This window comes from Lepidothrix coronata, unplaced genomic scaffold (genome assembly GCF_001604755.1).
Source record: "Lepidothrix coronata isolate B3197 unplaced genomic scaffold, Lepidothrix_coronata-1.0 Scaffold66, whole genome shotgun sequence".
Classification (NCBI taxonomy): Eukaryota; Metazoa; Chordata; class Aves; order Passeriformes; family Pipridae; genus Lepidothrix; species Lepidothrix coronata.
In genome coordinates, this window is record NW_016690246.1 from 1,237,515 (window position 1) to 1,257,483 (window position 19,969).

The following is a 19,969-nucleotide window of genomic DNA, read 5'->3' on the forward strand; positions in this document are numbered from 1 at the left end:
ACAACCTCGTTCAAAGACAAGTGTGACAAAAACAGGCCAATAGGGGAATTAGCAGAGTAGAATGAAAGCTGTAAAATTCAAACCCAAGGGATAATAAAGACACTTTCAAACAGTGACCACTACAGATCTGCATTTATAGAGCAATCTTTTCAGGCAATGGGAAGTGCTACTAGGGAGCCTTGGGAGAGACTCGCAAGTCATCTTGGCACCACAAAGCAGGAGTACAAATGGACAGGGAGCAAGGACAAAATCCCAAATGGATAGGTTAATTTGCTTCACTTCGAGTTACAGTGTCTTGCCTTCCATCATATTTAAACATGGGGGAAGCTGGAGCTTTCTCCTCCAAAAAGCTTAGGACCCATTTCAATCTAGTGAGAACTCACTGATCAGCTTTAGTTTATGTTCAGGATTTATTTTCTAGTCTTTCACTTAAGTTGACAGACAAGAAAAAACACTGCCCTACCATGAAAAAAAGATCATCACAAAGTTCATTGCAGGTGGTTTTACAAATTTAGGAGATAGCTGAAATGTAGCTTTCTGCTTACAAATGGAACAGTAAACTGTAGGAAGAAAATACAATGTTTTCCAGAGGTAATTTTAAACCTCTGCTCAGTTAACTTGAGTGAGGTTCCCAGTCAACCCATGAGCATCTGAAGTGACACCAAAGGCTTAATCAGACTGTAGGGTGGAAAATCTGTATTTTTTTCCTCATAAAAACACTGCATACTGTGAGGATGGTTTTACCATTTGTTGTTTTTTATAGTACCCACTTGCTTTAAAGGGAGTTTTTTTAACAGTAACAATTCAGTTTTGGAAAAAGAAACTGGACTAACCCTGTCACATTCAATTAGCAAATACACTTCCCTTTCGGATCACCAGGAGGGGCTGACTGATAGATCTTTAGGTGATCAGCACAGGCTTTTCGCATTTAAGTTGGAAGTAAATTCTTATTTTTAACCCTAAAAAAGCTACCTAAGAAAACTTCAGTAGACACCATGCTGGTAATTTATGTATCTAACCAAAAGTAACAGAATAGGATTCCTGATCTCCATCTCTCCCACTGTCACAGAAAAAAAATGGCACAGTGATTAGGGACATGCCAGAAGAGAAGAGCTGCTGGTCTTACCACAAAGCTATTGCATAATGAACCATTATTGCATAATGGTTGGTCTGATATTCTGGAGATGCAATTTCCTTTCCAAACTTCAGACAGAAATCAACTTTCAATATTTCTACTATTTTCAAAGTCACAGTAGAGGAGCAATACCTAGATATCCTTCCTGTTCTGCACAGAGAGCATAACCAAAGCATACAAAAGTCAGAGCTTTCAAAGGGAGAGCTTTTTCCTTCCTCCAGCTCCTAGTTCTGCACTCTTTTACCAAGACTAACAAGTTAATTTGACAGGATGCCTCTCTTCCCCTTTACAAAGCTTTTCTTCCTTCTGGTGCAAAGGACCAGAAAACATAATCCTAAACCAAAAGAAAAGACACATATGTCATTCTGTAAAATCCAGGATAGTTGAGGAGTGTGAGAAGGGGAAGAGTTGTGGTGAATAAGGTTTGCTTAACTTTGTGCAATTAAACCTTGCAGGAACAAGAACCAGACTTTTTAAGTGATTCACTTAATCCCCAGCACAAGCACAAGCACTGTTCTCAAGATGTACAAAAGTAATGACTGACCTTCAGAATAATTCACAGTACATTCTTTGTAACAGCTTTTCCTAAAATTATAATTACTTAAAAGTGCTGAGTAGGAGTAAGGCAGACAGGCCAAGGCTCCTTGCAACTTTCCAGTGCTGAGAGATGACTGAATTACAGCACTACAGGCAGAATAAAAGATGATGTAGAGCCAGAAGTCATTCATTCTTGTGCTCTATTCAACCACAAAGTTATGGTGGAAAGAAAGGAAAGAAAGTTATGAAGGAAGCACAAATCTATGTCTCTTGTTTCACAGAAAATTAATGTATATACATGTCAGTGGGTTTGAAAACAAAAACACTGGCTCCAGTATACTGGATAATATTTTAGAGAGAAGGATTCACTCCAAATGCTGCAGCAGTTATAGTTGCTTGCGACAAGTATTCAAGTCATATGGAAAAGCATAGTAAAAATTCACAAGTCTGTACACATTCTGCAGAGAAACCAACATGTCCTGGCCATTTAACCTCCCATGGTCAACAAAAAGCTTGACAGAACAGATGTTTAACAAACTCTGCTCTTCACTGTGCCAAACGTGGCCAGGGCAGAATGTCAGAAACCACCTTTTTAGAAGCTTACTGGACAACCAGGAACTCAAGACTACTGATGACAGTTGGGCTAAAAAACAAATAAAAAAGAAGGTACACAGTAACACTGCAACTGAATTCATATGAATTGTGCCACTGAACATGCTTTGTTCTTTATCACTGCAGCACTTAATTGCTGGCAATTATTTTGGAAAAATTATTTTGAAAAAATTAAAAGTTTAATTATTAATTATTTTGAGAGTTTGCTGATAGTCATGGTTACTGAACACAAATCTGGTCTCAGCAGTTTGAATTTTGTCAGAAAGATCTTTTTAGTCTGGAAACTGAGACATGGTAATTTATTCTCTATATTAAGGAATTAAGAGGAGTTAGTCAATTCAGTCATCTCAAGAGTTGAGCACCGTGAATGAGGAAGTGTGTAAATTCTTTAGATGAGTCTGAAAGTTATCCAGCATTGCCCAAAGAAACCTCCTTCCCAAAAGAGGGTAGTAGGTCTCTATATTCACAGGACCATGGACTCCTCAGGAGAAGAATATAAGAATAAGGTTAGAATCGGGGTAATGGGGCAACATCTGACCCAGAATGGGAAGGATTACAAAGTCCCAGATTTATCAGAATTATTTAAGAGATGACAAAAATCAAGTAATACATTTTCTTTTTATTCTTACTTCCTGACTAAAAGAATGTTGTCGATCTTATCCAGACAACAGTTAAGCATCTGAGATACTGCCACAAAGGGAAAAAAGACTCCATAAAAACATGAGGGTAAGTGATAAAGAAGAAATAGCAGGAAAGGTAGCTTCAAAGTTCTGGAGGGCTGTACCTGCAAATTAAACATAAATGCAGTATTTTCATGCTTGTTATGACAAAGAGAACAGGAAAATGACATTCTGAATTTGAAGACTGATATTGATACTCCAGGCTGGGATTCATTAGCACACAGAGTGGATAAAAAAATCATACTGGAATTAAAAAAACATACTGGAAAACACAGCCAGCATGGGAGCTGTGGTAACAGAAATGAGGTGAAATTCAGCATCCCACAATTCAGGCCAGGAATCTCAAGAACTTCTGTGAGATTTTCATTCTTGGCTACTCAGACCTGAGGTTTCAAATGCACTGCCTCGGCTCACCCCTGGCACATGCTAATGTGATATGAGAAGGAAGATACACTAACTCCACCTGCAAAACTAATTCCAGCTGCAAAAAGATAAAGGCTGTTAGTATAATCAGAGAAGGCGAGAGACTACTGCCTGAGGGATGGTTCAGACCTTGGATTGTTTCATATAGCAGAATGAGACACCATCCTCTACTAAATCCTTCAGGAAGGAAAAGCTGTTACTGTAGCTGAAGGGCAGAGCTGACAAAACAGTAAGTGGGTATAAACCAAACTGCAAATGCATTCTGTTGGGAAGCAAAAGTCTTACAACCACTGGAGCAAGGAAAAACAGTGGGGATACCTAATAACTGAAGTTTCACCTGTTTATAAAAGAGACATCTTGGTTTTGGACACGAGACAGACTCAAGCCAGGAGGTCCCTTCCCATTTGCTGTACAAGTATGATACACAGTAGCTTTTTGTGTGTTGAAGACATTATCAGCTTTGCAATAATTTTGCAAGATAATCTTTCCATCCCACACCAAAACAACAATTTCATTCAGCCATGATATTTGCCAGGATGCTTATTTGGTGTACCTGAGGCCCAGCAGCTTTGTTAGCCTGGCTTATTACTAAAAGCAAAGCATTTAGTTAAACAGGTATCATTAAAGGCACAAATATGATACCAGAGCTGTTTGGCAGTAGAGATGTTATTCCCTGGTAACTATTTGGTGATTCAGAAAGAATCTTGTGAACTGGTAGGTGAATAAAATACCTCGTTTAACACAACAACTATTGAGGGGACAACCTACAGCTATCTTATTTGTGCCACCTTTCAGAAATGGCCCTTATTTGGTTTCCTAAGTTGTATGCGCACAATTTGCAAACACACACATAAAACTGGAAGGTACTGCATCAAAAATGATGTCCCTAACTCAGACTATCAGCCCCTCTTTAAAACTGTATTAGTCCATTATAATCTTTCTCAGTCTTCTGCACTGATTGCACAAATTTATTTACTTGCTATTGAAAAAAAAAAATTGAAACCCAACAACAAACCAACAACACAAATTATTTCAATGCTTTATTTGGCTTACAATTATTGGTCTTAAAATCAGCAAGCGACTTACAAGTATTTTGAAACAGTTTTCTATTTCGATAGTACCCTAAGTTTTGGGGTTTTATTAGTCATATGAAAGACTGTGATAAGTAAATATTACCTGACACCTGCCTTACACACACAAATGCACATACTGTCCAAGGATGGGTTCACTCCACTGACAAAAGGACCTAGTTTCTTCCTCTGAATCCTTCAGCTTTTTGGAAAGGAAAGGTTAGAGGCTACCTATCTTCTTTTACTGTTATTGTGAAGTTCTGTTCATTTTCTAGGCTGTCCAGCACTACAGATTGAAATGGATTTGCATTGCTGACCATTTGTATTGCTCAGAGCTTCAGCACATTACACCTCTTTACATAGTCCCTCAGAAGACACATCACTCCAGCTATTATAATGAGGATGCATTACCCCCCGTATCTTATTAGCACCGAGGCAACACCGTCTGATCACTTATATGAAGAAGCTGTTCCACCCTAACCACATTACTATCAAAACCAAAATGGACCAACTTCTTTTTTTTCCCCAAAAAGTGGCTTATGACAGCTGTGTTTGCAGCTCTGTAGCCTCAATGAAGTCAGAATGAGTAAAAGGTAAGTGCTATCTGCACAGCTGTGCAGCGAAGGATGATCATTTTTTTTTACTCTTGTTTTTAACCACACGACCAGGATAGCTGTTTTCCTGTTGGAACCACTTATTTTTCCACTATATGAAAAAAACCAATTTGAATCAAATTAGGAAAATAAATTATCCTTCCTGCTGAGAACACATATGCTTCCAGAGCAAGTGTCTGCAGCCAAGGTATAAATCCATCCTAAATACAAAACCAAAAATGGTATGTAAGTCTTAAGCCTGTAAAACTCGAAGAGCAGAAACAGAATAGTAGAAATTCATTGTACTGATTTCAACAGGCACACTTTGAGCTAGCCCTAAGGAATCAAATAAATTCTAAAAGCTCAATATTAATAAAAAATAAAACTTTTACTATTAACATAAGCGATAGGGACATCTTTGCTTCCTTATCACAAAGTTTAGGAGTTTGTTTTACATGAAGTAGCTACCAAACTTAGCTGAGGTAGAAATACAGATCTGCAGGGTTTGGGATATTAAGCTTGTTGTTGGTTTGGGGGATTGGGAGTGGGTGATGTTTGTTTTTAAAGAAATTAAATGGCAATTTACAACTTCTACTACAATAAACAGAATGAAAAAAAAGACATTTTTGAAAAAGTAGTAGTATCAAGTAATTTATATGTCAGTATTTTATGCTCAATGTGTAACTTCTTTAAAACCGATGAGATCCTTTTTTTTTCAATAGCAATCATATCATTTCATGAGTATAAGCACCCATTCTATTATCATATATTATCTGTAGCTTTTTTCCGTGCCTCTCTTATGCTTATACACGCACCATCTCCCTCCTCTTTTATATATAAACACACAAATGCATGTTTTTCACATCCCATAGGGAATTTGGCAGAACCACAGCACGCAGGAAGCAGGGATGCACCACCAGCAGCAGGACCCTCTGCTTCAGCCACAGATCATGGTCACGGTCTCACTTCGAGCACACACGAGTCAATTGCTTCCCTTCTTCCAGTATGTGAATACATTCAGAGTTACAACATACAGCCTTATGAGACCAAATAAATACTAATCAATTCACTACAACACACAACCTTATGGGACCAACAAGATTCTGATGAATTTATTGAAGCCCTGAAAAACTAAAAGACACTACAAAGGACACGGGTATTTCAGTTCTGGGTCTGCTCCATCTGTGAACATGAATTCCACATAATGGGAGGCTCACTACAATGATCACAAATTGATCAGTGAGAATTAAATGTTATGCCTGTCTGGAGGGACACCACATAACAGTGGATTGGTCTCACAGCCTAATTACTTAAAGGCACTCATGTCACTCTTGGCTGCCTCCATGTGCACCCAAGCCCTTTGGGGAACCTGCAGCCTCCCCCTTCAGCCTCCAGCAGATACTCAGAACCACATAGGAAATTATAACTAGGATTCCATGCTTCCAAGCATTTATTTTTATTTATTCTCTATAAATGTGTCAATATAATTGAGTATTAGGGCTATTTAAGACAGTTCAAGTTAATAAATTAAGCAGTACCCAATTAGGCAGGAACACTCAAACAGGTGCCTGCATAAAACTTTACTCCTGATTAGCCCCTTTAAAAAACTGCTTAGGATAAAAAACCTTATTAATAAGTTAATTTTTTATTTTTTATGAAGAAGACAAATCTTTAAACTTTCAAATTTTTTTTTCTGTCAGATGTAATTTCCATACTGCTGTCTTTTCAAGAACATAGAAAAATCACAGTCCATTTGGTGGCCCATACACTTGATGACCAACAGTTGCTACACATACACACGTAATAATCAATACAGAGAGGATGTCGCCCTCTGCAAGAACTCTCAGCTCTATGAACAGCAGACTACTGGAAAGCCAATTATTAAAACAAAATATACTATGACAGTATATTTCATAAGGTTCTAGTGAAGTCATACATTAAAAAAAAATTGAAAAGAGTATTTGATATTAAAATGGAAATACTGTTCCTATTTTACCTGTCATTCTGACCCTATTAATCCCTACCAGCATTATTATCCTCAGCACTAGAAAGTATAAGCACAGCAACCGCTTGTAAACCAGTTAAGGTCTATCTGCAGGATTAGATTCAGTGAATGGCTCAAAGTGTCACAATATTTTCCAAGGGCACTTTATTTGCTCTCTGGAGATACTCTTGAAAATGATTTCTCAGTCATTAATTATTCATTCTATTTCTTATAATCAGTTCTTTTAATTAGTATCCCAGGCAGCTTTGCTGAGGATCCCACACTTTCAGTAATTAGGGGCAGTTTGTTGTCCCTAATTAACTTCAGACATAGCAAGACTCTTATTACTTTGTTACTTCAGCTGTTTTTATGTTTGCATTGCATATTCTGTCCTGCTTTAATGGCTCAGAAAGGCGACTGTCCTGTTTTGCTACTTCTCTCATTTAGGTTCCATCTCTCTTTCTTGACTCTGTGTTAGCTGCTTTATATTAAATCTCTCTGACTCTCTTTGAAGTCACATCTACACTGGCAAGCAGTGTGACACCAGAAAAGTGCATCTGCGCAGTGAAACAGAACCCTGCCAGCCTGTACAGTCTCCTTCCCATGTGTGCTGCTCTGCATAATTAAGTGCACTTGTAACAGACACAGCTTGTAATATAGCAAGAGGGTCATGTATGGAAGCTTTAACCAATTTACTGATTTTATCATACCTCTGGGACCTCTTGAAGGCCATTATGGAATGAGTTCTGACTAACAACTGCAGTTAGCAATTAATGTGTTAATAAACTATTAAATATCCAGAACACGCAAAACAGCTAGAAGTTTAGGAATAATCTGAATAATTTTATTGCCATTTTAAGTAAATAATACTTCTAATTGTTACATGATGCTTTTCATCTACAGACAGCAAGGTGTATTAAGGCAGGAGAAAGATTCTTGGAATCCAGTTGTTCCCAAGAAAGTTTGAGGAAGAGCCAAACAAAGACCACTGATAATACCAGTTCTGTTCCCAGGGACAGTGTACTGCTGTCCATTCTTGTAATTCAGAAAGTAAAGACGTTTTACCTCAGCCTGTGGGTGGTGGGGGCAAAGAGGGGACAAACAAATCTTCATTTGGCTCTAACAGAAGTCCAGTAAGGTATATCTTACACATAGGGTGTCTGAGAGAGAGCCACACACAAAAATAGTCACATAGTCTGATACCAGTCACATAGTCTGATACCAGTCTGCAGAACCAGCAGATCACCTTTATATTACACAGTTAAGAATAACATTTCCTTTTCAGCAACACACAAGCAAAATACATCCACATATGCACAGGCTGCTAGATCTTGTAATTCTCAGACTACCTTTGTAGGATGTTTTGGTTTTCATATTGTAGGTGGTAAAACAGAAGGCTTATAGTCACAAAACACAGCTGGTCATTTTGTAACACTTATTACCACAGAAAACGGCCTGGAAACATTAAATAAGGGTACTTAAAAACTTGGATAGGACAATAAGATAACTTTAAAAGCTGGCCTTAATCTCAAGTGGTGTTTTAAAGTAAATGAATTTGGGAACCAAAGTATGCTGAAATTTCTTGTATCACAGAATATTTAAGGTAAAATGCTTGTAATTACTTCATAACTATGTACTAGCAAGCTCAGAACCTCCACTGTGTGTAGCATTGTCATAGGCTTACTTGTCCTAAAAAACGAGGCAGGGAATTTTTCTTTCCCATGCATCACTATAAGGGGAGGATGTTGAACAGGGGAGGGTACTTTTGCCTTAGGTGACTGACCCAGACAAAAGAACTAACCAGCAGATCCACATTCCAAGCTGATGGCCCTCTGAAGACTGTGGAGAGGGGTGATTGGTTTTTTTCCTCTCTCTCCTCGGAAACAGGAGGCACTTCACTTTTGCCTTGATTGTAGGGAGGGTGTGTGTTGGAGGGGTCCGAGGTTAACTTTGTTTTCAGCCTGGTCATCTGGCTGTTTTCTGGCCCCAGTTTGTTTCCTGCGCCCTGTTCTACCCCCAGACCAGGTCTGCTTGGATATCATCAGAGAGGTTTGACTCATCTGCAGAGGAACCTTTTGGGGAGGAGGTCGCCCTTTCCCTCCTCCGCTCCCGTGTCTGGCAGCAGCTTGTGCCCATCAACGAAGGCGGGAAAATCCCGGCCACAGCCAGCCACAAACACTTGAGTTTTGTGGGAAGAATCCCCTTTTCCCCCTCCCCTTCTTGGTGTGGGAAGGGAAGATCTCCATTTTCGGCTTCTCCCCCGATCCGGGGGCCCCACGTGGCGACTGCCACAGCCCAACAGTGCCCCCTGCTGACCGTGGTTAGAATTGCGCCAAAAGACAGAAAGTATTGAACTGTTTCCTTTCTGAAGGGGATTTTTGGGTACAGGATTATTGTTTGGTTGTTTTTGTGGGTTTTTGTTGTTCTGCCAGTACACACACATCCTTTAATAAAGGTCTGTTATTTTTTCTTTCTCCGTACTTCCTCAATTGGAGCCTCTTAATTTCGGATTTACAATTGCTTAGAGGGAGGAGTTTGGTCTTCCTCATAACCCATCCTCCTTAGCAAAACACTTTAGTCTCATTAAACTGAGACAAGCATATATGTGGTTATGAGAATGATACTTCATTTGGAGTAAAGTCACCACAAACTGAATCTAAGTGTCTGTTCAGGCAAATACTCCAACTCAGAGAGCTGATGATTACTAGAAAAAAAAAATTTCTAATGGAGTTTGCTAACTTCTATCTCTAAATACCACTATTTACTCTTAAATTCCCACTGGTAAGAGGCTGAAAAATTCTCTGCCTTTTAATGACACTGTAGGAAGAAAGACAGAGTGAGAGGGGACCTGATTGCTAAAATGATTTAATATCAGACCTATACCAAAAAACCTCTTATTTATTTTTATTTCTTTTCTTTGCTTATGCTCCATTCATAAAGAGATCAAAATTAAAAAAAATATTTAAAATGGTCAATATTAATGTTTTAGCATTAATGCATATTTGATGTATTAAACAGTGGAATGGCAAAACATACGTAGAACACTTTTGAACAAGAAACAACCTTCCTACAAGGCCTCAGAATACATAATTTAGAAATAAATGAAGGAATGTATGAGCAATAGGCACAAACTGGAGATGATTCCCAGCAAAAGCCAGCAAGATAAACATTTGGCATAGACTGCCTGAAGGTAGATATTTTTAAAAAACAGAAAACTCATGAATTCACCATTAGAAAATCCTAAACATAAGAAACAACTCCAATCTTCTACAGAAAAAAACAGTTTTCCCCAGTGCACTGTATCCTACTACTGATTTGTATGGACTCCAACTCCTGTGCCCCACATTTCTCACCAGCTCTTTACTCTTCCTATTTTGTATAACTGACATGAATATTGAGACTATCCACTTTTTGCCAGCTTTGTCCTTTCTTCCATGTCCTCATCTATGGCCCAACCAAGTCTACTCAAAGTACTATCCTAAGGATTTTTTTGAGGTATCTGTACTTTCACTCAAAGTATCCCTCCAGCACTTTTATCACACAGAAGCTGCCAGCCTCTATTTCTAAAACCTCACAGACAAGACAACTGAAGATAAATGAATAATTAATGGTTGAGAGAAAAATGGAAACAGAGCTGGAGAAAAAAATCTTGTACAATCAACTTCTCTTTTTCTAATTTTCTTCACCAGGTCATGTAGTTAAAAAAAGTACTCACTGTACTTCATTCTTCACAATACTGTTAATTAATGCTTTTCCCCTTCCTGACAGGAAAAACACTCAAGAGTATTCTTGACTTCATGCATACAAGTAATCATGCTTGAAGAGAAGCATATGCTTTTTCTCCTCACTCCAAAACAAATAAGAACTAGATATATATTTTTTTTTAATAAGTACCATCAACTTCTAGAGAATTTTAAATACAAAATGAAAAGCATTCAATGCTTATGGCTGAGAAAATAACCTTCAAAATGCAAACTTAAACTGATGCAGCCTGGTATCGACATGCAAACACTCCATCTCTCCTGCTGCTCAGAGTTTCCCACACACAGCAACAAATTGAAAACTGCCTTTTCACAGCTGCTACTCTGAAACCTGGGGGAATCTGCTGCAACACACAAGAACTGAGCTGCTTTTAATTCAGCGCCAGGACTTCTAGGCAGAAATGGGCACTGGAGATAGGTACTAGGCAAATGGAACAGGACTTCAGCAAATGCTATTCCTCTCCCTTCCTCCCATCCTGAATGGCAATAGCTAGAAGCCACAGAGAGGTCTGAGTACCAGACCTGTGCATGCCACTGCCATCAGCTGGCAGCAAGAGGAGTAACTTGGAAAGAAATATAGGAGTCATGTTTCCAGCTAATGTGCCAAAAAAAAACCCTATATGAAAAATTACTTAAAGATTAAAGAGTTTAAATAGACAGAGTAACATACTAACTGGGGCTCAGTACAACTAAATATAGAACTAGAGGCAAGGCACAAAGACTGGCACCCCAACACACATCCCTCAATCAGCAGAGACAAGCCAAGCACTTTCCTAGAAGACAACATATCATCCCATCTTCCCCTTCTGAACCTCTTGGGTTCAGAAAGCAAGTTTTGTCCCTGAGCTATTAGCTTTCCAGTTCTAGCAAGGGAAGCAGCAGCAGACAGGGATATGGTAAGCTAGCAAAATAGGAGATGTACACACAGAATAGAAACAAGGGTAACAGGAGAGTAGAACACAAATACAGAGGTACATTAAAAAAGCAAAACAATACATTGCAAAAGCAACTTCAGGATGATTTTCACCAATATGAAAAAGAAATGGTAAAAGCCAGAAAGAGAAAAACCAACTCTAATAACCAGCACGCAAATGGAGAGGCAGGTGGTTAGTAGTGTCTCCAAACATGAACTGATGACAGCAGGTGTGCATGGAGGAGCAAGGAAGGGAAAATGAAAATTTGCTTTTATAGAAATGCATCATTCAATGAACAGTTAACTAGCAACCAACAAGCGTTTTCTGCTCTGGCAATATTGTACAGTTAAAGACAGTACATGGTAATGATTATTTTGATATATTACCCCTCTCCAGATACATGTAAAGAAGTGTGGTTCAGAGGGGAAAAGAGTATTTTCACCAGCTTTGTTATTCCACGGCAGCAATGGATATATATTTCAAATAATTTCAGATAAAGTATTAAAGACAAGATGAGCTGATTTGGTATTTCTGCTTCTCAGTCACCAATTACAGCAGTTCAGATACATAAAATATAATGTGAGAATAACAACTGCAAAGGGTGAGAAATGCAAGGCAGCCCAGCCAGCCAATTCCCCTGTACAGTTCCTGCAGAGATAGAGACAATCAACTGATCCTTCAAACTCTCCTCATCAGCTCCCAATAACTAGTCTTCCTCAGGTACTTTAAATGGGGTATGTGCCAACAAAGTCAACACACTTGCCAAACTGTGTGGGTGACAGAAAAAAAGAAAAAACCTGGGGTCACTCATTCAGAAAAAAACATAAAATTGCCCCATCAAATAATAATAACTAAACAATAATCAAATTTCAAAGGCAAGTATAGGTAAAATAAGCAGGGAAAACAAAACAAGCAAGTAAAAGAAGAGACTGATGAATTTTTCATCATAGTATACGAGGTTTGCAGACTGTCCATACACATTCACTTCATAACACAGCTGTTTACCAGCTCCTGGTTTTCCCAGCACATTGTCTAGCTTTTTGCCAAGCCCCAGCTATCAATTCTGAGCTGGCAGGCCAACAGAAGAATTTAAGATTAAAACAAAACTCTGAAGGACCATAATTTCTGAAGCAGTGCTGGTAACTAGAAGGCTCTGCTTCTCTTGTCACCCTTCAGTATTTCTTCAGCCATGGGTTGATTCAATTGCCAGTGGTGAGCAACTTGCCTACTGCAAGCAAAACCAGCTTCTTCCCCAAAGAGACAGTTCTGACAGGGGCAAAAAGATCTATTTGCGAATAATCTTGTCTCAACATGTATAGAGCTCTGCAGACCACTATATTATGGGCTTCAACAGGATTTACCAAACCACTCTATACTCACTTGCCTGCAAATAAAATACACACAGCTTAGAGCATCATGACAAGGTGTTATGGGGGAAAATAAGGCAAACAAACTTGATTTAAAATGACTTCCTGAAACACCAAAAAAACCCTGAAATTTCTATAAGGGAAACAATGACGGTAGGAATGGAAGATGTTCCTAGAAAGCTCTTTAGCAGAATTTTGACCAGATGACCAAGTTTTATACCTAAGCTCTTCCTCTTAAATGTGTCTAGAATTCCCGAAAACAATGGCTTTGGATGTACTCTCCTTGCTACCTTAGCAGTGCAGAAAGTAACATCTTATGAAGTAGGCTCAGAAGCCAAGAGACGATTTTTCTTTTCCAAAATATGCTTAGTCAATAAGTAAGTAGATACACACCACCAGCTCAAAAGCAAGGAAATGTGGGGCTTGGGACAGGAGAAATAAAAACACTGAGAATAAAACTGTGATCCAGAGAATGAAGTCTATCCCCACAACCAGCATTTTCCTGATTACTTAGTGGACACATTACTGTAAACCTCTTCTTTAGAGGTAAACTCCAAGAAACAGATACGAACAAACTCACAGAATTCAGATGAAAATAAATTATTATTACTGCTCCTACTTCGACAGTTAACTAGAAGTCAATGTTTTCGATCTACTTGTGATTGAGCAGCTGGACAGGAGAGAAAAAATGGTCATCAAGTATTCAGGAAATAAAGTTATTCAGTTACGAATTTTATGCAGCCAGATCAATTACTTCTGCTACCTATCACCTATGAAAGCAAGACTTGAATTATCAGCTTTGATGTACTAAGCCTTTCATGCATTACAAAATCTCGTTTAGCCTAGGAGTGTTACTTTTCCCTCAGTCTTGGGTTTTTGTGTGGTCATTTGATTACCAGAGTAAATTTTAAAATGTTGATGAATTAAAACACAGGAAGAACTTTTTTTTTAGTTAATTGTAGTATTTCATTGTCCCTTCCTTCCCCAGGAACTTTAACTCTGATTTGTCTCCCAGATATAGAACCTGCCCTTGGCATGTACTCCCTGAGTAAAACTGAGTAGGTACACACAAGTGTACAACTGATTAGTATAAACAGCAGTTACCAAGGTCATCATCTAATCACTGACTCAGTGTATGTTCACAGACACCACTTTTCCTTGATGGAAGAAAGTCACAACAGCAGTGCATTTCCTTCACCACCTCAATCTCATTCTACGGACCAACTCAATCTGCTGGATTGAGATTCAGTTTGGCTGGGGTAGGAGAACACAAGGAAGAAGAATGGGATGCGTTAAGTATTTTCTTCTTCTCTTTTGCTGAGACTAGAAACAAAGAGGAGTGGAGACACAGAAAATAAAAATGCTGAAATACATTCAAGAGGACTCATAAAAAAGTGGTAACCACAAAAAAGTTACGGTCTCTTTAAACCAGGGACAGACAAACCTTGCTTTACAAAAGAACCATATGTAATGCATTAATGCATTAATATTTCTCTAAAAGTAGGAAAATACATGACTAAATGTCCATAAATATCTATTGAAAAAATGTTACTAAATACATATTAGGTCTACTCTTTAGAGAAAACTCCATCTTTGTCAGGATTTGCCACACAACCTTGAAAAATCACACCATGTTTCAGCTCCACATCTCCAATATTTGCCTATTCCTCCTTCTCTATTAAAAATCTATTTGCAACCAAAATAAGATAGGATGTAATAGCAGGTCACCAACTAACTCTGAACAGTTTAAAAAAAGTATTTCTACCACATATCCTAAAGATTCAAAAAAAAACAAACGCAGTCTTACCATAAAAATATGTGAATCAGCAAAACTTGGGCTAAATGACATTAAATTTGTCATTAAAAAGAAGTCAGTGGAATTGATGGACTCTGGTGAATTATAATACTTCTTTTTTTTCTTAGAGTTTGATTTTTTTAGTTAATCTTATCTATCACAATACAGCAGAGCTAATTTTACTTAGCAAGAAGGAAGAAGAAAGGAAGGACAACAGAGGAATGAAACACTGCCTGCATTTAAAATTCTTTAATTAGTATTATGCAGTCCTTCAAGTATGGTGGTTTCAAGATACTGTATAGTGTATTTTAATCTGATACTAAAGCAAGAACATAAGAAGCCAGCCATATTGTAACCCATTTCCTTACTGATATTACAGTACAGTTGAGGATATTTGATATATGAATTCTTTCTCATTCCCTTACTGGATAATATGTTCCACATTAAAAAGGAAGAATGCAGCACATTAAAATACTGCAGAATTCAGTTTTTGCTCAGCAATATGCCAAATGAACTGGCAGAAAGAACAAATTACTTTTGCTCTTAAGCAGGGTGGATACTATTCTTAGGTTATCAGAAAGACTGCTGGTGCAAAAGCATTACAAAGAGTGCACAAGCTGAAAGAGGCAGGGAGCTGGAACCAAACAGCATCAAAGGTTCTGATTCAAAACCATGTCTTGGATCACTTATCTACTGATGATGGACAGGGCATGCAGTAGTTAACAGCTCCAGTTAAATAACATGGGTAAGGAACCTCAGTCCAGCTCTCAATAGACAGTCAGTCACATCACACAAGTCAGAAGTGAAGCAAAAGAAGAGATCAAGGAAGAATCCATATCTGTATCATACCTTGGCAGAGAGAAAATTAATTCAGGAAATAAGACAGACTTTTACCCCATGGAATATGAATCACAGAATCACAGAATGAGTAAGGTTGGAAGGGACCACAGTGGGTCATCTTGTCCAACCTCACTGTCTGAGCAAGGTCATCCCAGAGAACATGGCACAGGATTGCATCCAGACAGTTCTTAAATATCTCCTGTGAGGGAGACTGTACAACCTCTCTGGGCAACCTGTTCCAGTGCCTGGTCACATGCACAGTAAAGAGTTCTTCCTCATATTCAGGTGGAACTTCCTGTGCATCAGTTTCTGCCCATTGCCTCTTGTCCTATTTCTTGGCATCACCCAGAAGAGCTGGGCTCCATCCTCTTGACACCTTCCCTTTAGATACTCGTATACATTGATTAGGTCCCCTCTCAGTCATCTCTTCTCTAGACCAGCTATCACATCTCCGAAAGTGTCTTCCTTCAGGACATGGTGTAAGACAGGTGGTTGTACTCTCATTCACAGGGCCACCATGCAGCACAGAGCGCAGAAATTAGACACAAAAGAGGGCTCCTTTGTACAGCTCTCAGCAATCTCAAACTATCAAAGCAGGTTTTCTGAACTCTCAAAACTCAGGACCACTTCTGCTACCCCATATTCACTGGGTAATATATACCACAGTGTCAAATAAGAGGAAGGATGGTAATGTGCATTTCATTACTTCCTAGACAGAAATGCAACTCCTAGAAAGAATTATTTTGTGTTATGTCTTGTTTAAAAACTCTATTTTCTGACCAGCTAAAGACAAGTCATCATTGTTCTGCAGCTAAATTCCTAAACATGACAAAAGTCTCTTTGTGCATACAGTTATTAACCCAAAAGTCAGAGTTCACGTAAAAACAGTAATTACCAGTAGCAGCATGTAATTTTAGGTATCGAGTCAATTCTATCAATCACTCTGTTCATTGGTCATATGTTAAATCCACAACAGTTTTATTTCTGTATTTGCAGACATTTTATTAATAAAAATAATACAGTAGTTATTTTTAAAACAGTTCCTATGCTTAATGACTGAGATAAGTGAGAAATTCTAAATACTCAGTATCTTCTGCGATTGATAGTCACAAGCTTAACTGGGAAGCTGATTAGGAAAATTTAACCAAGAGGAGGGCAACGTGGCACTGGAGCAGGTCACACAGATGGGCTGTGGGATCTCACCTCTGGAGGCTTCTGAGTCTCCTGCTTGAACCTAGATTGGTATCAACACTGCATCAAGTTCACTTTGGCTTTGTCCAGTGGGAAGTCACATTCAGATGACCTCCAGATGTCTCTTCAAAATATCGTTTCTATGGTGACTCTGTTTTGGGGTGAGTAATCTTCAGTGGGGTGAAAATTCTCATTTTGACACGTTTTCTTTGGCTTTCTGCTTACAAGATGTCTTTATACAGGCTCCACAGTTTAAGCACCTAACACTTAATAAAACCAAAACATTTTTTCAGAAATAATCTTATTATTACCGCCACGTTAACTTGTCAGAGAATTCACTAAGCACAATTACCTGTAGCAGACATACTTCGAACAATTCAAAACATTTAGTATTGAATTCTACAAACCCTTAGAGATACGGAAGCATCAAAATCATAAAAAGCCAAGTGGAAATGAATTATTTTTTGTGTCCTATCACTATCCTTCTGGAAAATTATGTGGAATGGGGTTTTTTGTTTGTTTCTTTTCTGTTTTGATTTGGATTGGTCTGTTTGTTTACAGAATTGACAGTAAAAATACACAAACTTTTTAGACCAAACATTTCAAGAGCTGAGCTTTTAAATGGTTATCTGGAAATGCAATGCCTTAAGTATTCTACCTACTCAACAGCTCAAAAGTAAGTGAGAATAAGCAAAAATCCCTACCACACACCTGCCAGTTCTCAACAGCTTGTATTTGATGTACAAGGTGCAGAGAATAATTTTGGTCAACCTTCACTAGAAGGCCATTCTCATCACAAACACGCATGTTGATTGTTTCTATGTACAGAGAGAGAGCACTTAATAATTCATGAAACAAAATAGTTTTCTCGTTCACCTCTGTATTATGGCTTAATTTGCTCGGGTTGGGTACTGATGGTCAGAACGCGACTCACAGAAGGCACCTCTGGGAAATTTAACTCCAGTCATCAGGCAGCGCCGAGAAGCAGGAACAGATCCTCCACGGCAGAACGGCCCCAGCGCCCCCGCGCCCGCTCCCTGCGCTCCTGTGCCCTTCGCACGGCGACTTTAAGCATAACTCTAAAAACTTAAACGACTTCACCCCGGTGACTGATGGATTTCTAGGTGAAGGGTCTGTTTTGGAGAAGGCGGGCTCAGACCCAGCCCTCCAGCAGCTGCTCCCGCAGCGCCCGCGATGCCGCCGGCGGCTCCTGGCGCCGTGTCCCGCCCGGTGCCCGGGGCGGCGCTCAACCTGTTGCGGGGCGGGAGCGCGGCGGCGGCCGTGCCTGCGGGATGGCCCGCGGGAGACAAGCGCAGGCGGCGGGGCAGGGGGAGCGGGGAGGCGGGGGCTCACCTTCTGCTGCCGGCGGGCCATGTCTGTGGGCTGCTTGGCGTTGAAGGGGTGCGCGATGCACCTCGCGATGAACACGTAGAGCTGCAGCCGGAGCCGCTTCTCCCGCTCCTCTCGCTGCAGGCGCTCCTGCTCATCCCGGCCCTCGCTCAGCACCGAAGGGCTGGGGCTGGTCTCCCGCGCCGCCCCGGCCTCTCTGCCCCGAGAGTCCCGGGGCGGCGCCGGCGGCAGCGAGCGCGGAGAGCCGCCGCCCGCCGCCACCAGCACGTCCCGCCGCTCCTCTTCCAGCAGCTCATCGGACTCCTCCTCGCTGGAGGAAGGGTCCAGCATCGCGCTCGGGGGGCGCGCCCGGCGGCTGGCACGGAGCGAGGTGGGGAGCGGCGCGTACCTTTCCGGACACGTCGAGTTTACACACGGACTGTTTCCGACCGGCGGCGGCTGCCGGGCGGGAGCGGAGGGGCGGGGAGGAGAGGCGGGGTTTGGGAAGGGGGTCGAGCCCGGGTTGCCTGGGAATTGCTTCGACCGGCTCCCGGCGGAGACAGAGGCGGGACCGGGGCCGGGCTAACATCTTCGCCCGCCCCGGCGGGGATAGCGGCCCGCGAGTGGCCAGGACGGGCAAGGGAGGGCTGCGCCGCATCTGACAGAGCACCGCACAGTACAGCACGACTCGGCACCGCACGGCACGACGCTGCTCGGCTGCCCTGCTCCCAATAAGGGCAGCTGCTGGCCGGGAGCTTCCCTGGCAGCGCTGGTCCGGTGCGCCCTGCCCCGCGTCCCGGCCAGCGGGGCCGCCGTGGGAAGCGCATCCTGCCCTCTCCATCCGGCTCTGACACACGGCGAAACGCCGTGCTGGAAGGGGAGAGCGGAGGGTGTTGCGCGCCAGCGACCCCGGGCTCGCTGGCATCTTCTGCCAAGTAGTGGGGGTGGAAATGAGAGACATCTCAAATGGCCCCAGAAGAGGAAGACACCGAAACCCTGCCTTTTTGAGGTGGGTAGTGGGCTGATGCTGAACTGTGCACTGCTCTCGCAGGTTATTTCTGTCGGGAGCCTGCAGCCACAAATCGGTCGTTCACATCTCTCTGAAGTCGTTATTCCAGACTGTCTGAGGATCCGGTCAGGTTTGTATTCACAGTGGTTGTCGTCACACTTAAGGCTGTGAGAACCATACGAAAGCCTACGACTAGGAGGCTCTAAAATTGAACAAAAAGGGCTTCACCGTGTGAAAGCCAGATTCCTAGAGTCTGATCAGGACCCCCTGGAAAGGCAGGCTTGGGGAGGGAAAAGACATCCGATTTCATGTGGATCAACAAGTCCTTCTCTCAATCCCTATTCACCCACATGCAAAGGTGCTGGTACCAGGGAGGACAAGGGAACTACTGAGCAGGGAAGGATCAGGGCCAGGAGGACGAAGGCTGGAGGGATGGACTGGCTCACAGAAGGCCGTGGCTCTATATGCTGCTCTAAAACAACGGTAGCTGAGGCTGTGCCCATGCTGCTCCAGGCCCTGCTCTATACCAGTGACAGGTTTTCAAATCCCTGCATGGAAACTCAACAAACTCAGGCGGCCAACCCTGTTCTCACTGTATGAGCTGGGCTGGGTTTAGAGTGGTGGATTCTAGTCCGTTATCAATATTTTGAAGTTCCCAGTACTGCAGATTTAGGAAAGGATCTTTAAAGCTGGCAGTTATCTGCTTACTGAACCATCTTTCAGGAGGTG

At 41.1% G+C, this 19,969-nt stretch overlaps 1 protein-coding gene across 18 annotated transcripts in view; it reads right to left on the reverse strand.

The window, feature by feature from the left end:
• Window positions 1–18,682, reverse strand: part of CADPS2 (calcium dependent secretion activator 2) — a 297,812-nt gene extending 279,130 nt beyond the window's left edge. For all 18 annotated transcript variants that reach the window (XM_017818206.1, XM_017818200.1, XM_017818205.1 and 15 more), the window contains exon 1: window positions 18,256–18,682. In XM_017818206.1, the coding sequence (XP_017673695.1) occupies window positions 18,256–18,582 (327 nt within the window). In that variant the 5' untranslated portion in view covers window positions 18,583–18,682. The remainder of the gene's footprint in view (window positions 1–18,255) is intronic.
• Between the last annotated feature and the right edge of the window lie 1,287 nt (window positions 18,683–19,969).